Raw genomic sequence first — 15,567 nt, forward strand, 5'->3', positions numbered from 1 at the left:
TTGCCTCTAAACATTGCAAAGAGACCAACTATTAAAGCAACATTTACTTTATAATAATTATCATAGGAATAATAGTTTCTTACTTAGGTAACATTACCATTTACTTATTAGGTCATTTTCTAATTATATTACATTTATCAATGCATTTAATCCTCAAAATAATCCTGTGAGATAGGCACTACTTTGAATCTGACCTTACAGATGTGGAAGTGGAGGCACAGAAAGGCTCAGTGACTGGCCCAAGGTCACACAGCTCATACGTGAAAGTCCTGTGTCGGACAGCCATGCTCTCTGGTGGCCTGGACTGCCTGGCACAGTCCGATGATCGGAGAGCGTCACACCACAGGCGACTGGAGGACCGAGAGTGTTCCAGGCCGGAGTGGCAGTGCAGCCGGCACAGAGCCGATGCCCAGACACGCACATTCTCTGCACACGGGCGTTCTCAGCAGCACTGCCAGGAAGGCGCTGGGAAGGCAGCTGGGAAGCATCCATCTCTGCTCCCGGGGGGAGAGGAAATGATAGCAAGACTGTTCGATCCGAAGCGGTCCCTGTGCCACTCAGCAGGTCTCATGTATCAGGACCTCCCGAGAGCATTAGCTATAATGACATTTTCGCTTCCCAAACACGCGTGGCTTAGCTCTAGAGACATTCATCTCTCTAACGACTTGCAAAGCCTCGGCCTTTCTGTGCCTGGTCACTCGGTCACCTCTGAGCCCTAAGCCAGGGGCACGTGACCGTCTGTCCTGCCAATTCCTCTAGGAACACCCTTTGCTAAGCAGCCTTTGACTGCTCCAGACTCAAGAGTGTGATGTGAACTTGATCTGCTCAAGATTTCCGAGTGACTTTGTCCAGCCTCAGGTGCCAACATGCCTAGATAGGAATTTCAAATCTTCATCTCCATCTGGGACCTCTCCGAGCGTCAGATCCTTCCTTCCAGTCTATGCAATCCCAGAGATCACGGTTACTTCCTGGCTGTCAGTCGCTGGGTAACCCTGTGAAGGCTGGATGCGGGGCAGGAGTCTGCAGACAGAACCCCGGGTATGGATTCGGATGCAGATTTCTGAAGCAGTAGAGGAAGTTGCATTTGGTTCTCTGAGGCACCTGTGTCTCCACGTGCAGTGACCAAGGTCCTGGCCCCTGGCTCAGCGTGTTAAGGGAAGCCTGGGCCGCAGCCACCAGGTGCTAGACATGGGGCAGCAGTCCCAGCCCTCGGCTCTGAGGGCGCAGCTGGGATCAGTTATGTTGCTGGAGCCGGAGGTCCACACGGGGCACAGAGCTCCCCTCGAGGAGACGCACAGGTGGACCTGGGTGTGGCTCCATGGCCACTCACAGAACATCACCGTTACACCATCAACACGTCTCTGCTTCGCGCTTCCACCTGGCCAGTGAGCACCTCTAATCAGGAGTTGGTGGGCACCTCACCCCAGCCTTCCACTCGGAGCTGCACCCCTACCAGCCGCACTGCCCGGAGGTATCTGTTCCTTCCTCGGAGGCGAAGAACCTGGTGGGAAGCTGGGGTCACCTGCAGGCATTTCCGTGAGTGTCTCTCCTGCTCCCCACTGTCGGCTCCGTCAGCGCCTCCTGTGTCTGCCCTCAGAGGGTCTTCAGGGCTGCACCCCTAGGCCCTCGGCCCCGACCCCACCCCAGGCCCCCGCCTCTGCGGGGCAGGTCAGCTGCCTTCCTCCTCAGCCCGTGAGCGGACGCTTAGCCACCCACAGAGCAGTGGAGGCCCGTCTGGAACCCACTCTCCACCGTGAGGGTTTGTGCCCATAAAGCTCTCCTGTTGTCTTTGGAAGGTCGCCATTTCCCCCTGGAATCTCGGGGATTGTGTCTGCCTGGCTGGCTTGCCTGGGTCCAGGCGTTCACCACAGAGTCCTGGTCACGTGTAAGAATCCAGACACCAGCCAGTGATGCTGCATGACCTTGAGCAGGTCACCTGCCTGTATCTTATTTCATTTTACTTTTATTGATTTTAGAGGGAGAAAGCAGAAGGGGGAGAGAGAAAGAGAGAGAGAGACTGAGAGAACATTAGTGGTTGCCTCCTACATGTGGCCTCACTGGGAATCGAACCCACAACCTTTTAGTACACAGGATGATGCTCAAACCAACTGAACCACATGGGCAGGACAGTTACCTGCCCTTTCCAGCCTGTTTGCTCATCTTTGAAGTGGGCATGACCATAGGGCCACCCCACAAGGCTGGAGTAAAACGGTGAAGGTTAGTTAACATTTGCTGAGTTCTGATTCTCAACCACCACTCTGCCACTTCCCAAGCCTCCAAGCCCCTTTTGGGTCGTGTCCTTTGTGTCATTGTTTAACATCCCTGCCTGGGGAAGATGTCTCTTTTTTGTTCATTCTGATTTTCTTTCACTTAACTTGCATCTCAAGGAACTCAACTTCTCTTCATAATATGTTTAAGTATAAATAAATACGCCAGTCGGCAGGCTTGTGGAACTCAAAATTAAGTCACATTCATGTCCAAGACACACTGATTCCAACAGGCCCGCCAGGGACCACAGCAACCTCTCCCCTCCTGAGCTGGACCCATCGAGGGCCCTTCATCAAACAGAGCTTCACTGAGCGCACAGCCCCTCAGTGGCCAGACTCTGCGTCCTCGCATGATGAGGAAAGTTGTTTTACCAGGTACTACTCTGCTGAATAAAAAATGAGCACTTACCTCCGAGGGGGAAGAGGAAGTCTGCCCGGGCACTATGTAATTCTCTCTTGGGTAAATGGATTCCTGATAGTCAGCTCCAGGAGCACTGCAATCACATTTTAACTCAAGGTGCCGTCAGCATAAGCGTCCATGTCCTGGGTATCGATCGGAGCTGGGATAATGGTGTTACCACTGAGCTTCTGACATCGGAGCACTAGCAGGGGCTGCAATTGCATTTTTCTTCTATTCCTGCATCTTAATTCCACCTGTGCGTTCAGCTATGGTCCCTACGACAAAGGGTGGTTTTGCTGGAGTCTGCACAGAATTTGAAATCTCTCTCTCCGGTAGGAATGTTCATCTTTGGCTTGAATCCTGGAAACACATCCACAAAATGAAACACTCAAAACTACCAGCGAGGGGCTCGAAGACAGCCTCTGCGGAAGTGCACCGCTCCGGAGTCTGGGTCTACCTCCTCCTTTTAGGCCCAGGAGTCAGTTCTCCTGTAGACACCCTTCCCATTCCCTGGAACTGGGGGAAGGGCTCACATTAGAGGCGGAGGCCCAGCTTGCCGGCTGCCATCTGCTGCTGCCTCCCTCAGCACCGCGGGGCAGGTGGATGGGGGATGGGAGGCATGCCTTCCAGACCCGGGCACTTGTGAGGAGGCCAGAGGCCTTCGCTGCAGCAGGAAGGACCCTGTGACCATGCTCCTGGTCCTCCTGAGGCGATGCTGTGTTGGGTGGGGACCGAATGTGACTCAGTGTCGGTGAGCAGGGGGTTCCTATCTGGGTCAACGAGGTCCTCAAGGAAACACCGCTGGCACCTACTAGAATCCCGAAGAAGAAATCCTGATGCACCAAATGTGCGCACATAGGAGAGCGAATGGCACTCTGAGACCTGGACAAGCACTTTGGTGGTCTCTTATAGTTAAACATACCGTTCACCTCACCCAACAAACTTACTCACGGTGTTTATTCCGAGCAGTAAAAACGCCACATATTCAAAAACCTACATGTGAAGATTCATAGCAACTCTGTTCATAACTTCCCCAAACCTGAAACAGCCCAAATGTCCTCAGCATGCAATGTGCTCAAAAGGAAGAGATAGTTTGTATAGGCGACACTTGGGATGATAATGAGGGGGAAAAGCCAATCTCAAAAGGCTACACACAGTATGAGTCCTTTCATGTGACGTTCTCTAGAGACAAGACCGACCACAGTGACAGCAAACCGACGGGGGCTCCGGGGCAGAGTTGGAGAGAAGACGTGGCCGCAGGGGTAGCGTGAGGGGGGACGGAGCTGCTGTGTGACTGCATGGAGGTGGCACTCATCTGTACGTGTGTTACAGTGCAGATATGTCCACCTGGAAAACATGTTTACCGCGTGTCACTTCAGGAAATTAAATTGAAAACTTGTGAAAAGTCCTCTTGGTGCCACGGGAAGATGTAGCAAGAGGCACATCGAGGAGAAGTGCAGTCGTAGGACTGGAGGCCCAGCCGCAAGCCCAGCTGTGGGGCACTGCAGGGGTGGGGCTGTGGGCGGGGGTTCTGCCTGCGAGGGCCCCGGCCTCTCTGCTCTGGGCTTGTTTCCCAGTGAACACGGGTGAGTGCACCAGCCCCTCCTCTGGGTCCACACAAGATGCTGAGTGCTGTAGGCGCCACCCTGAGCAGGAGCCCTCTCCTCTCCGGGAGGGAGGCGGTCCCGCTCCTGCCCTCTTTGTGACGCCTCAGTGTGCTCAGGCCCCACAGCCAAGTATCGCTGACGGGGCAGCGGAGCAACAGGAAGTCACTCCTCACAGGCCTGGGGGCCAGGCGTCTGAGCCCGGGCGTTAGAGGTTGTCTTCTGATCCTTCGCCGTGGCCTGTGGATGGCTGTCCTCTCCTTGTGTCGTCACGTGGCCTTCCTGATGTGTGTGTCTGTGTCCTAATGTCCTTTTCTTACACAGCGTCAGTCACGTTAGACTAGGGCCCACTCCAATGACCGCGTTTTACCTAATTACCTACTTAAAAGCCTGTCTCCAGATGAAGTCATATTCTGATGTGCCGGGGGTTAGGTTTCCTTTATGAATTTTGCAGGAACACAATTGAGCCCATACAACTAATTTCCTAGAATTGCTTTCTTATCTGTCAAAACATTTTCAGGGATATTTAGTTTAGGTAGTTCTTTGTAACATAAATAATTGAGAACAAAGACAGATGGATAGTATTATAACCGATTCTCCAGTAAGAAGGTGATGACGCCCAACGCATTTATTCATTCAACATCTTCTCCGAGGTCAGCGTTACATACATAATCTCATTTAAGTCCTCATTTACATCCACAAGGAGGATCCCTGAAGGCCTGAGATTGAACTGGACCAAGGTCACCCCACTGACGTTTACATGGAGGTCCAGGTTCCTCTTGTACCTGCACCCTGTGGTCAGCCGCAGGGTGACGGCTCAGGGCCTCTCCGCTCATCTGGTGGTGGACACTCCCCCTGAACTGAGAGTTCCAAGACCTTTCTTTTCCCCCTTCCTCCTCGGATGCATCGCCACGCATCTCTATCGGAACCGTGTCCCCCTTGCTCACAGAATCCCCTGCAGATGAAGGAGCAGGTTCTCCCTGGCCCGGAGGAAACACTTGAAAAGTGAGTTTAAAGATACAGTACACAGTGGGGTTCAGAGCATACAAGATGCCAGGCAGGTGAACACCAATGGAAGGACAGAAAGGGAAGCTGCCCAGGAGTCTCTGGCTGGTATAAAGGAAACGAGTAAAGCCAAAGAGTCCTGGGAAAGAGGAAACGACCTGCTTCTCACAGGTTCAGAAAGTTCCAGGCTTTTTCTAAAGAACCCCCCTGGGGGTCCAGCAGTTGGTCCACACCTGCTGCCTGCCCCTCCCACACCTGCCGGCCAGTAAAGATGGCAACATTGGGCTCAAGAGTCAGGCTCAGGCCTGAGGCCTGGAAACCCTGCTTCCAGTACTTTCCTTGGCATCTCAGCAGGACCTAGAGCAATGATTGGCAAACTCATTAGTCAACAGAGCCAAATGTCAACAGTACAACGATTGAAATTTCTTTTGGGAGCCAAGTTTTTAAAACTTAAACTTCTTCTAAGGCTGCTACTTCAAAATAGACTCGCCTAGGCCGTGGTATTTTGTGGAAGAGCCACGCTCAAGGGGCCAAAGAGCCGCATGTGACTCGCGAGCCGCAATTTGCCAACCACGGACCTAGAGCATTTGCAAATAGCCAGTTGAAAAGCATTTCCATTTGCAGCTTGTGTGCCAATGGCCCATGCACTGCACTTCCTGCAACCCTGAGCGGAAGGGGGTCCAAGGGAGTTGTTCTGAGGGCCAGCAGATGCCAGGGAACTTCCTGATCCATCTGCTGAGACCCCTTGCCTCAGGCAGGAGGAGTGATGCCTTAGCCTAAGCCCAGGGCCCGCTCGCGTTGCCAAGGTTGCGGTCATCACCTGCCATACCAGCAGGGCTCTGCGGCAGGTCCTCCCCTGGTCCACCTGTGCAGCTACTACCTTACGTCTGCACCTGCGCCTGGGTGTACTGCCAGCCCTGGAATCTTCCTGGTCATACTGACGGGGAGGCTTTTCTCTGAGCTACAATACTTCTCAATGCACCTGACCGCCCCTCCCCGAACTTGGGTGCACAGGAGGGCAGCATGGTGACCACTCTGCGGAGTCTACACCGGCCCCTGGCCTGGCCTTTGGGAGTTTGTTTCCAGTGAAGCACGCTGGGAAAGGTAATTAGCATGTGGTTGGTTGTGCCAGCCAAGGGTGCATACCAGAAACAAGAGGCTCTTTAAGGGTGCCAGGGACTGACATCATGCATCTTCTGTTGGAAACTGTATACACTTCACAATTTGGAGCCTCCTGCGTGCTGCCTCATATCTTCAATCAAATTATTATACCTAGAAATATGCATAAGGGAAATGATTCGACACACTATGGGGGCGGGGGTTGGCACTTGTGGCGGTAATTGAAGTACCTTCCCACTTATGAAAGTACTAATTTTATTTGTTTTTATTGCTTTTCTAGATGCAATTATTTATTTAGTGTGCTTTGGCTTTATTAGATTATGTTTACTATAGGAACATCATGAAAATGTATGAATACAACACACCAGCCACGCCAGCCTGGCGACCTGCGTGGAGAGAGCTAGTGTTATTTTTCATATCCAAACGTAATGGGATAACTTAAGAATAAACAGATAATCTACACTGGAAAACAATGCGATTTCACGGTAATGTAATAAAACACCTGGACAATATGATTTCATAAATCTTGGCTCTAAAATTTACATGAGTTGGGTTTTGAGTGCTGATCTGAGGACACATGGCATTTCTAAATGGAACCATAATGGGAAATGTAATTAAACCGACGACAGGACGGGACGGGCTTTTTGTTGGCTGGTGAGAGATGACGACTGAGAAGCAGTGTAGGGTTTGGGTGTCGGAAGACAAACGGGGGCTCTCATCCCTGTAAATGTCCTGAACGAGAAATGTCAGCGTGGCCAGTCTGTGGAGGTGGCTTGGCAGTCGGCCCCACAAGCTCTGCCCTGCTCTCTCTGTCTCCCGCTCCCTGTCCCTATTATGATGTTTCACTCAGAAGAAGGGGGGCTTTCTGCTTTGGGCGTGCTTTTAAGAAGCTTCAAAGATGGTTCATTTGCCCAGAATTTTTGTGAGGTAACCAAGACATAGCACAAAGGAGCAGAAATCAAACCAAAACAACAGCACAACCAAAGCCAAAAAACAAAACGCAGCCCCGTGGCCGCTTATGGGAAATCATGTGTCTTTCAGGACTGTAAATTAGCCAATTTTTCTAATTATGAATTAGAATTAATTAGCACATTGTTTAAATACAGGCGCCTACCACAAAATTCAGGAAGAAGAAACAAAGTATGCGATGGAGGTGGAGGGAGCCTCCCTGGCCCTGAGGGCGCGGCGGGTGGGGAGGGGGGGCGGAGGCGGGGGGGAAGGGCGCGATGGGCGCCAGGTCTGGTGTTTCCAGCAGGTTCTGAGGGTTTTCTGAGCATATACATGTATGCAGGTCTGTTTCCTCACACACATTCACACAATGACAGTAAAGCACACGGTACTCATATATATATATATATATATATATATATATATATATATATATATATATATATATATATATATATATATATAGCGCTGTCATTGCTTGGTGATGCTGGCTCCGTGTAGAACGTCTCTGTGGATGCTCACTGAACTGTCTCAGGTTTTGCTGCACCAATACACACCCTCAGCAGCAATGTGCGAGAGGACCTGCTTCCCTCTATTTCTTGTGGCAGTCTTTCTTTAAAATGGATTCAAGTACAATAACATACAATGCTATATCAGTTTCGGGTGTACATGGTTTGACGTTTTTTGGTCCTCATGGTGTGATCACCGCGCAAAGTCGAGTGCCCATCTGTCCGGCGCGGAGTTACTGTGATATGTTCCCTGAGCTGTGGGTTACATTCCGTCACTTGCTTATTTTATAACTAGAGGTTGTGCTTCTTAATTCCCTTCAGCTTTTTCACCATCTCTCTCCCTCCCTCAGGCAGCCATCAGCTTCTTCTCCTGAAAGACGAACTGAGGTGAAAGTGTGATAGGAAGTCCCAGTTCTCTTGTTAGGAGGAAGGCTGCTTCACTTCGCTGTCAGTCATGTGTGTCTCCTCTCCTGTGAGCCCGTTATTTTTTCTTTGTTGGATTGCAAAGTCCTTTGATATGAGTTACACATATTTTCCTCCTTTTTTTTTTAATGGCCTTTGACTTTATTCAGAGACTATTTTGCCATACATAGCATGAAAATGTCCTTATCTTTTCTGTGTTGCTTCCAATTTTTGTATCATACTTTAAAAAAAAAAAACTTCATATGCTGAAATTATTTTTAATTTGTTCACACATTCTTCTAGCACTTTTATGAGTTTATTTTCTGCATTAAATGTTAAATTCATCTGGAACTTGTCTGGTATAAAGACTGGTACAGGGATATAATACATTTTCAAATGGCTACCCAAGTATACTGCCACCATTTATTGAAAAATAATATTTGGGTAATTTCTGGATTTTCTTGTCAGTCCCATTTGTCTATTCACTTGCCAGCACCACAGTATTTTAATGATTGCAGTTTATACTTCTAAAATTATTGGAATTGGATCACCACGTATTTATTTCAATGATATTCCTTAAACATGGTAAATATATACATATTTATGTCTATTTTATTCAAAAATTTTGAAAAGGTTTTTAAAATTTATTAGATGAATTTCCAGTATCTATAAAGATAACAAAATGGTTTTACATCTATTACTATTATGAATTATAGTAATAGATTTCTCTTTGCATTCCAGAAAGAAAATCAACTTAACATGATTATCCAACTTTTAATATACTTCTTCATTTTCACTGAGTAAATTTGATTTAAAATTTATATTAATAAATGAAATTGTTCTAAAATATGCAAATTTTTATTTTTTATGTACTGGATAATTTTAATTATATTGTAATTATCTGTTCCCTAAAGAAAGTTTTTTCTTAGAAATTCTCATATAGAACTGCCTGTTTGTGAGAGAGAGCTTTTGACAATATGTTTTCTTTCTCCTTTCCCCTCCTTTATGCTCTCTTCCTTTTATCACTTTCTTTTATTTTGTTGATGATAGTACATTCATATTTTTTTTTGACCTAATGCTTCTAATTTATATTTTCCAGGACATTACCCATTTTATCTCATATTTCCAATTTTTTGCAATAAGTTGAGCGAAGTAGTTTTTTAATTTCAAAATTTTTCTTCATTTACATTATGTTTCCTTTCTTATTTCCTATTTTATTTGTTTTTTTTTTTCCTTTTATATATTTTCAGTTTATTTTTATTTATTTTCAATATATTTTATTGATTTCAGAGAGGAAGGGAAAGGGAGAGAAGAGAGATAGAAATATCAGTGATGAGAGAGAATCATCGATCCCACTGGGGATCGAGCCCATAACCTGGTATGTGCCCTAGACGGGAATCAAACCTGGGACTCTTCAGTCCGCAGGCCAATGCTCTATCCACTGAGCCAAAACCAGCTAGGGCTATTTTCAGTTTATTTATTTTATTGTTTTCAAAGCACAAGTTTTTGGATGTTTCTACTACCTCGACTGTCTTTTTGTTTTCTGATTCACACTGCCTGGTTTTAATGTTACTGGTTCTTTGTTTTTATTTAAATTATTTTGTTCTTTTTCTAACTTCTTCAGTTGGATGATTCATCCATTTAATTCATATTGTTTAATATAAATACTTAAGACTGATTTTTTTCTGAGTACTGTGTTTTTTAGGTTCTGGCAAGTATTATTTTATTTATCATTATTTTAAGATATCCTGAAATTTTAGTTTTATATGGGTTAAGTCATTTCAGAGAATTTCTAGATAGTAGCATTCTAGTTTTGCTATTAATTTCTAAGATTTTTGCTCCTGTCTTTTTTCCTTTGGATCAGAGACTGCTAGTGATATCATTTTTACTTTTCAGAATTAAAGTTTATTTTGGCCTCCTGGTTAATTAGTTTTTGCCAGTGTTCTGTGTTGACTTGAAATTAAATCATAGTGTCTCTTTGCAGGGCGCAGTGGTCTGTGTATGACAATGAGATGTGTGTGCTTTGCTCAGGTTTTATGTGTCCTTGTACATGTTTGTGCACTTGCTCCCTTTGTGTGCCACGAGAGCGCACCTGTGCGAGCGCGTGGCGGAGCCGGGCTGTCACACAAGTCCATGTTGTGTTGTCTTTCAGCCGCGGATCGCCGAGGAGAACCTGACCTACGCCGAGCTAGAGCTGACCAAGCCCCCGCGGGCGGCCAAGGGTGCTCCCACCAGCACTGTCTACGCCCAGATCCTCTTCCAGGAGAACTCGCTGTAGCTCCTCCTCCCGTGGCCCTGTGTCAGCCTGCCACCGTTATTTATGAACCTGGGAAGCCAAGTCCTCGTTTTGTATCTTCACGTGTGCCTTCTGTGAGGTGGAGTCCCTGTCTTAGGGCGTCCTGGGTGCTCCTCACCTCCAGAGCGGGGCCATGGCCCGGGGACAAGTCTTCTGGAGAGTGTTTTCTGGGTATCCAAGGAGATGCTCTGCTGAGCCAAGCCCCTTCCCGGTCTCAGCTTCTTCCTCTGGATTTTAATTCTTTTAAATCTGAATATTAATCTTGTATTCTTCCTGTGTCTGTGATACTAGAGGAAATGCCACTGTAGGCCAAGGCTGAGCGGTACATATGGATGGATGGGTGTTCAGACCAGACAGCATTGCCAGGGCCCGAGAGCAGAGCAGAGCAGAGCAGAGGGCTCATTGCCAGCTGAACTCCAGACACTCCACACGGCGCCTGTTGTAAACTGGTGCCTCGGCCTGTGATTTAAGGAGAGACAGGCACGTGGGGGGAAGTCTGAGGTCTAACGGACAAGGAGCTGCCTCCGAGGCCCCCCACAGACAAGCAGAGCTCTGCCAGGACCCCGGCGTGCAGCAGCGTGGACCAGCCTCGCACAGACACGGGCCTCCTCCACGAAGGCCTGTCTTTCATGGAGGCGCAGGGGCTGCTTCACCACGCTGAGGAGGCGGCCTCGGGACTGGGCCTGGGCTACCACTCTGACGACGGCTGCATCCTGGAGAGCAGTGCTGCCCGCCCAGGGTGGAGCTTCACGTGTCGAGGGAGGAGGGTGGACAGTGCTCACACGTCCAGGAAGCGTGGGAGCGCTCACCACAGGGAAGGCGGTCCTACACCGGGCACAGGTCCTCAACTGTGCGTGCACTTCCTGCGGGTTTGGGCGGGGGTCCCGCAGGGTCCTGCGGGTTTGGGCGGGGGTCCCGCAGGGTCCTGTGGGTTTGGGTGGGGGTCCGGCAGGGTCCTGTGGGTTTGGGTGGGGGTCCGGCAGGGTCCTGCGGGTTTGGGCGGGGGTCCCGCAGGGTCCTGCGGGTTTGGGCGGGGGTCCGGCAGGGTCCTGCGGGTTTGGGCGGGGGTCCCGCAGGGTCCTGTGGGTTTGGGTGGGGGTCCCGCAGGGTCCTGCAGGTTTGGGTGGGGGTCCGGCAGGGTCCTGTGGGTTTGGGTGGGGGTCCCGCAGGGTCCTGTGGGTTTGGGCGGGGGTCCCGCAGGGTCCTGTGGGTTTGGGTGGGGATCCGGCAGGGTCCTGTGGGTTTGGGTGGGGGTCCCGCAGGGTCCTGTGGGTTTGGGTGGGGGTCCCGCAGGGTCCTGTGGGTTTGGGTGGGGGTCCGGCAGGGTCCTGTGGGTTTGGGTGGGGGTCCGGCAGGGTCCTGTGGGTTTGGGCGGGGGTCCCTCAGGGTCCTGTGGGTTTGGGCGGGGGTCCCGCAGGGTCCTGCGGGTTTGGGTCTGGCAGGGTCCTTTGGGTTTGGGTGGGGGTCCCGCAGGGTCCTGTGGGTTTGGGTGGGGGTCCCGCAGGGTCCTGTGGGTTTGGGTGGGGGTCCGGCAGGGTCCTGTGGGTTTGGGTGGGGGTCCGGCAGGGTCCTGCGGGTTTGGGCGGGGGTCCCGCAGGGTCCTGTGGGTTTGGGTGGGGGTCCGGCAGGGTCCTGCGGGTTTGGGCGAGGGTCCCGCAGGGTCCTGTGGGTTTGGGTGGGGGTCCGGCAGGGTCCTGCGGGTTTGGGTGGGGGTATGGCAGGATCCTGTGGGTTTGGGCGGGGGTCCCGCAGGATCCTGTGGGTTTGGGTGGGGGTCCGGCAGGGTCCTGTGGGTTTGGGTGGGGGTCCCGCAGGGTCCTGTGGGTTTGGGTGGGGGTCCGGCAGGGTCCTGCGGGTTTTGGCGGGGGTCCGGCAGGATCCTGTGGGTTTGGGTCTGGCAGGGTCCTTTGGGTTTGGGTGGGGGTCCGGCAGGGTCCTGCGGGTTTGGGTGGGGGTCCGGCAGGGTCCTGTGGGTTTGGGCGGGGGTCCGGCAGGGTCCTGCGGGTTTGGGTGGGGGTCCGGCAGGGTCCTGCGGGTTTGGGTGGGGGTCCGGCAGGGTCCTGCGGGTTTGGGCGGGGGTCCGGCAGTATCCTTTGGGTTTGGGTCTGGCAGGGTCCTTTGGGTTTGGGTGGGGGTCCGGCAGGGTCCTGCGGGTTTGGGTGGGGGTCTGGCAGGGTTCTGTGGGTTTGGGTGGGGGTCCCGCAGGATCCTGTAGGTTTGGGTGGGGGTCCAGTAGGATCCTGTGGGTTTGGGTGGGGTTCTGGCAGGGTCCTGTGGGTTTGGGTGGGGGTCCGGCAGGGTCCTGTGGGTTTGGGTGGGGGTCCGGCAGGGTCCTGTGGGTTTGGGTGGGGGTCCGGCAGGGTCCTGTGGTGTAGACACTGCGGGGAAGTTGCCCAGGGCCTCGCTGAGGCCCACTCATTCTCGCGAGGGCCATCCTGCCAACCGTGTGGTTAAGGACACGGCTTTCTGTGTGAGTGAATCTGGTGGTTACTATCGCCCACCACAGACATTGTTTGGTTACGTAGGGACCATGTACCTGTGATGAGTTACATACTGTAAACACAACCTTGCGTGTGAGCTGTGCCCCTGTACAACCACATGGATGTCACTTGGCCAAGTGCCTTATCCCCTAATGGTCTCAGACTCGTGTTTATATAAAGGTGACTTACCGTCTCGGAGAATTCTTGAAATGGGTTAGTGATGTTGTGAGATTCTGGACACTGTAAATTGCTACACAAATACATTGTGTTAACATTCAAGCTAAAGCCAGTTTGCATTTTTCAAAATGAAATTACCACCAAAGGCTCTCATTGCAGTAATTCGAAAACGTAAATATTTGCCCATGAACTTAGGAAATATTGGATAGTATTTTAACCAATTTTTCAGTAAGAAGGTGATGATGCCAAAATACTTATTCATTCAACACCTTCTCCAAGGTCAGCATTACATACATCATCTCATTTAAGTCCTCATTTACATCCACAAGGAGGCTGTGGCACTCTGGGTGACACTCCCAGAGGCCCGTGCTAGCTTGTGTCTGAGCCCGAGGGCCGCCAAAGGCGCCGGAGTTTCTCTGAGGAGTACACTGGCCGGGAGCGCCCTGCGGGCCTCCAGTAGAATTGAGCCCTTCGTGCTTTCTTGAAAAGCGTCCAAATTGGAGCAGGTAATGACTTTCCAGAAGCAAAAATAACCTGACTTTGCAAAGAGGAGGCCACTCTGGCTACACCTGCATCTCACCCCTTCCCTCTCTGCCAGGTGTCAAAGGTCAGGAGCACACCCCAGCGTTTGAGGGAGAAAGACCATTGGAAGGCAGCTCTGGAACTTCGCAGAGCATGGCTAGGGAGGAGGGTATGCAGTTAGTCTCACATCATGTGTCACAGGCAGCATGTCGTGTGTCTACAGCACAGCAGCAGCAGGGCGTGGGGACTCGGTGTTTTGAGGAAATAAGGGATTTCCTAATTTGCACGAAGAGCCACATGGGCCCTGGGGGTGCCAGGGGCAGCGGGCATGTGGAGAGGAGATGGTGGGAGCGGCCGTGGGGGAGGAAGCCCAGGCCCCTGCAGAACTGGATTGAACTTAAATCACGCAGAGCAAGCCCTCACACTCCGGGGAGCATAGGGCCATCGCACGTGGAAGTAAACTCGTCCCACCGAGAAGAGCAGCTCTCAGAGCTGCAGTTGCAAGTTGGTCTAAAAGCCATTGGATATATTCAGTTCAGATTCTTTATCCCAAACTCGTCTCGGCCTCACAGGTGCACGCTAAGGCGTGCGAGGGGGCTGCCAGCGGAGGAGCCAGGGAGCTGCGGGACCAAGGCCCCTACTGACCAGCTTCCCGAGGGAGTGAGGAGCCAGCTCTGGCCTCCAGACTCCAAGCTCGCTCTGGCCGATGGGGAGCAAGCGTGATGTGCTGCTAGTGCTCCCCTGTGGGGGAAAGATCTTGATGTTACAGTCACAGGAAACTTAAAAAATGGTCTACCCATTCATTCGCTACCAAATACGCCACCAAACACGCACTGACATTTCTGAGGACACATGAGAAGTGACTCATGCAAAGGGAAGTTAGAGAGTTCTTGGGCTTGCTTTCACTGTACGGCGTCTATGGGAACAGCTGTGCATAGGAAGTGTGCACACCCACGGTTGCTTGCACGTGTCAGCAAAGTTAGAACAAGTAAGAGCCTATTGCTCAGGCCGCAGTGGTGCGTGCAGGCAGAGTGGGCGCACTCCGGCGCGGTGGTGAGTTGTGGCCTGCACCACGTGTGGAGAGGAGTCACCGTGCAGAGAAAGGGGCTGAGAAGAGGCACCCCCAGCCTGAACGGAAGCAGCCGTGCTGGGAAAGGGCTGGGATTTCTGTAGGGCCACCGCTTCCTTAACTCTCTATGACTGTTAGCTCACAGGGTAGGCAACAGCCAGGTGTCCTGGGCCCTGTTGGAATGACACGGCATGGGACACTCTTCAGGGTGCAGGCCTCTGGGCCAACCCACACACCCAGAAGCCACAGTGCTCGCTTGTGATGAGAACACTAACCCTGCTGGTACTTTGTGGGCTGTCCGTGGGCTGTTCGTCACCAGCCCTATAGGCATGTCTACAACCTGAGCTGGGCCACGACGGGTCCAGAGCATGCCTGAGGCGGCCTGGCTAGCCAGTCCTGGGAGAAAGAAGTGATCGCCCACCTTGGGCCACCAAGCTGGGATGCCACCCATCACATCTGCCCACAGCAATGTCTTAGTGGGCGAGAAGCCCAGGAGAAGAAAGGAGACGCTGAGCGAGAAGCAGGGAGGAGGCCCTGGACACACAGACCTGGCTCCCAGCCTCTAGCTCAGCCCCTTCTCTTTCCTGCAGATCTTCTCTTGGTGGGAATATTGATACCCTCCCCCCACCACACACCCCACCCCACACACTAGACACAAGCTGCTCCCTGAAATGGAAAATGGGTGTGGAGGACGCTCCGGCTTCAGGGTGGTCAGGAGCCTCGGGTGCGGTGGGGAGCCCTGGGGCCAGGTGACCCTGGGTCTCCTTGG

At 51.5% G+C, this 15,567-nt stretch overlaps 1 protein-coding gene across 3 annotated transcripts in view; it reads left to right on the plus strand.

Moving 5' to 3' along the window:
- Nucleotides 1-10,814, plus strand: part of VSTM4 (V-set and transmembrane domain containing 4) — an 81,193-nt gene extending 70,379 nt beyond the window's left edge. For all 3 annotated transcript variants that reach the window (XM_036461216.1, XM_036461217.1, XM_045570685.1), the window contains one exon: nt 10,407-10,814. In XM_036461216.1, the coding sequence (XP_036317109.1) occupies nt 10,407-10,532 (126 nt within the window). In that variant the 3' untranslated portion in view covers nt 10,533-10,814. The remainder of the gene's footprint in view (nt 1-10,406) is intronic.
- The last annotated feature ends 4,753 nt before the right edge of the window (nt 10,815-15,567 follow it).

Source organism: Pipistrellus kuhlii, unplaced genomic scaffold, assembly GCF_014108245.1.
Source record: "Pipistrellus kuhlii isolate mPipKuh1 unplaced genomic scaffold, mPipKuh1.p scaffold_m20_p_35, whole genome shotgun sequence".
Lineage (NCBI taxonomy): Eukaryota > Metazoa > Chordata > Mammalia > Chiroptera > Vespertilionidae > Pipistrellus > Pipistrellus kuhlii.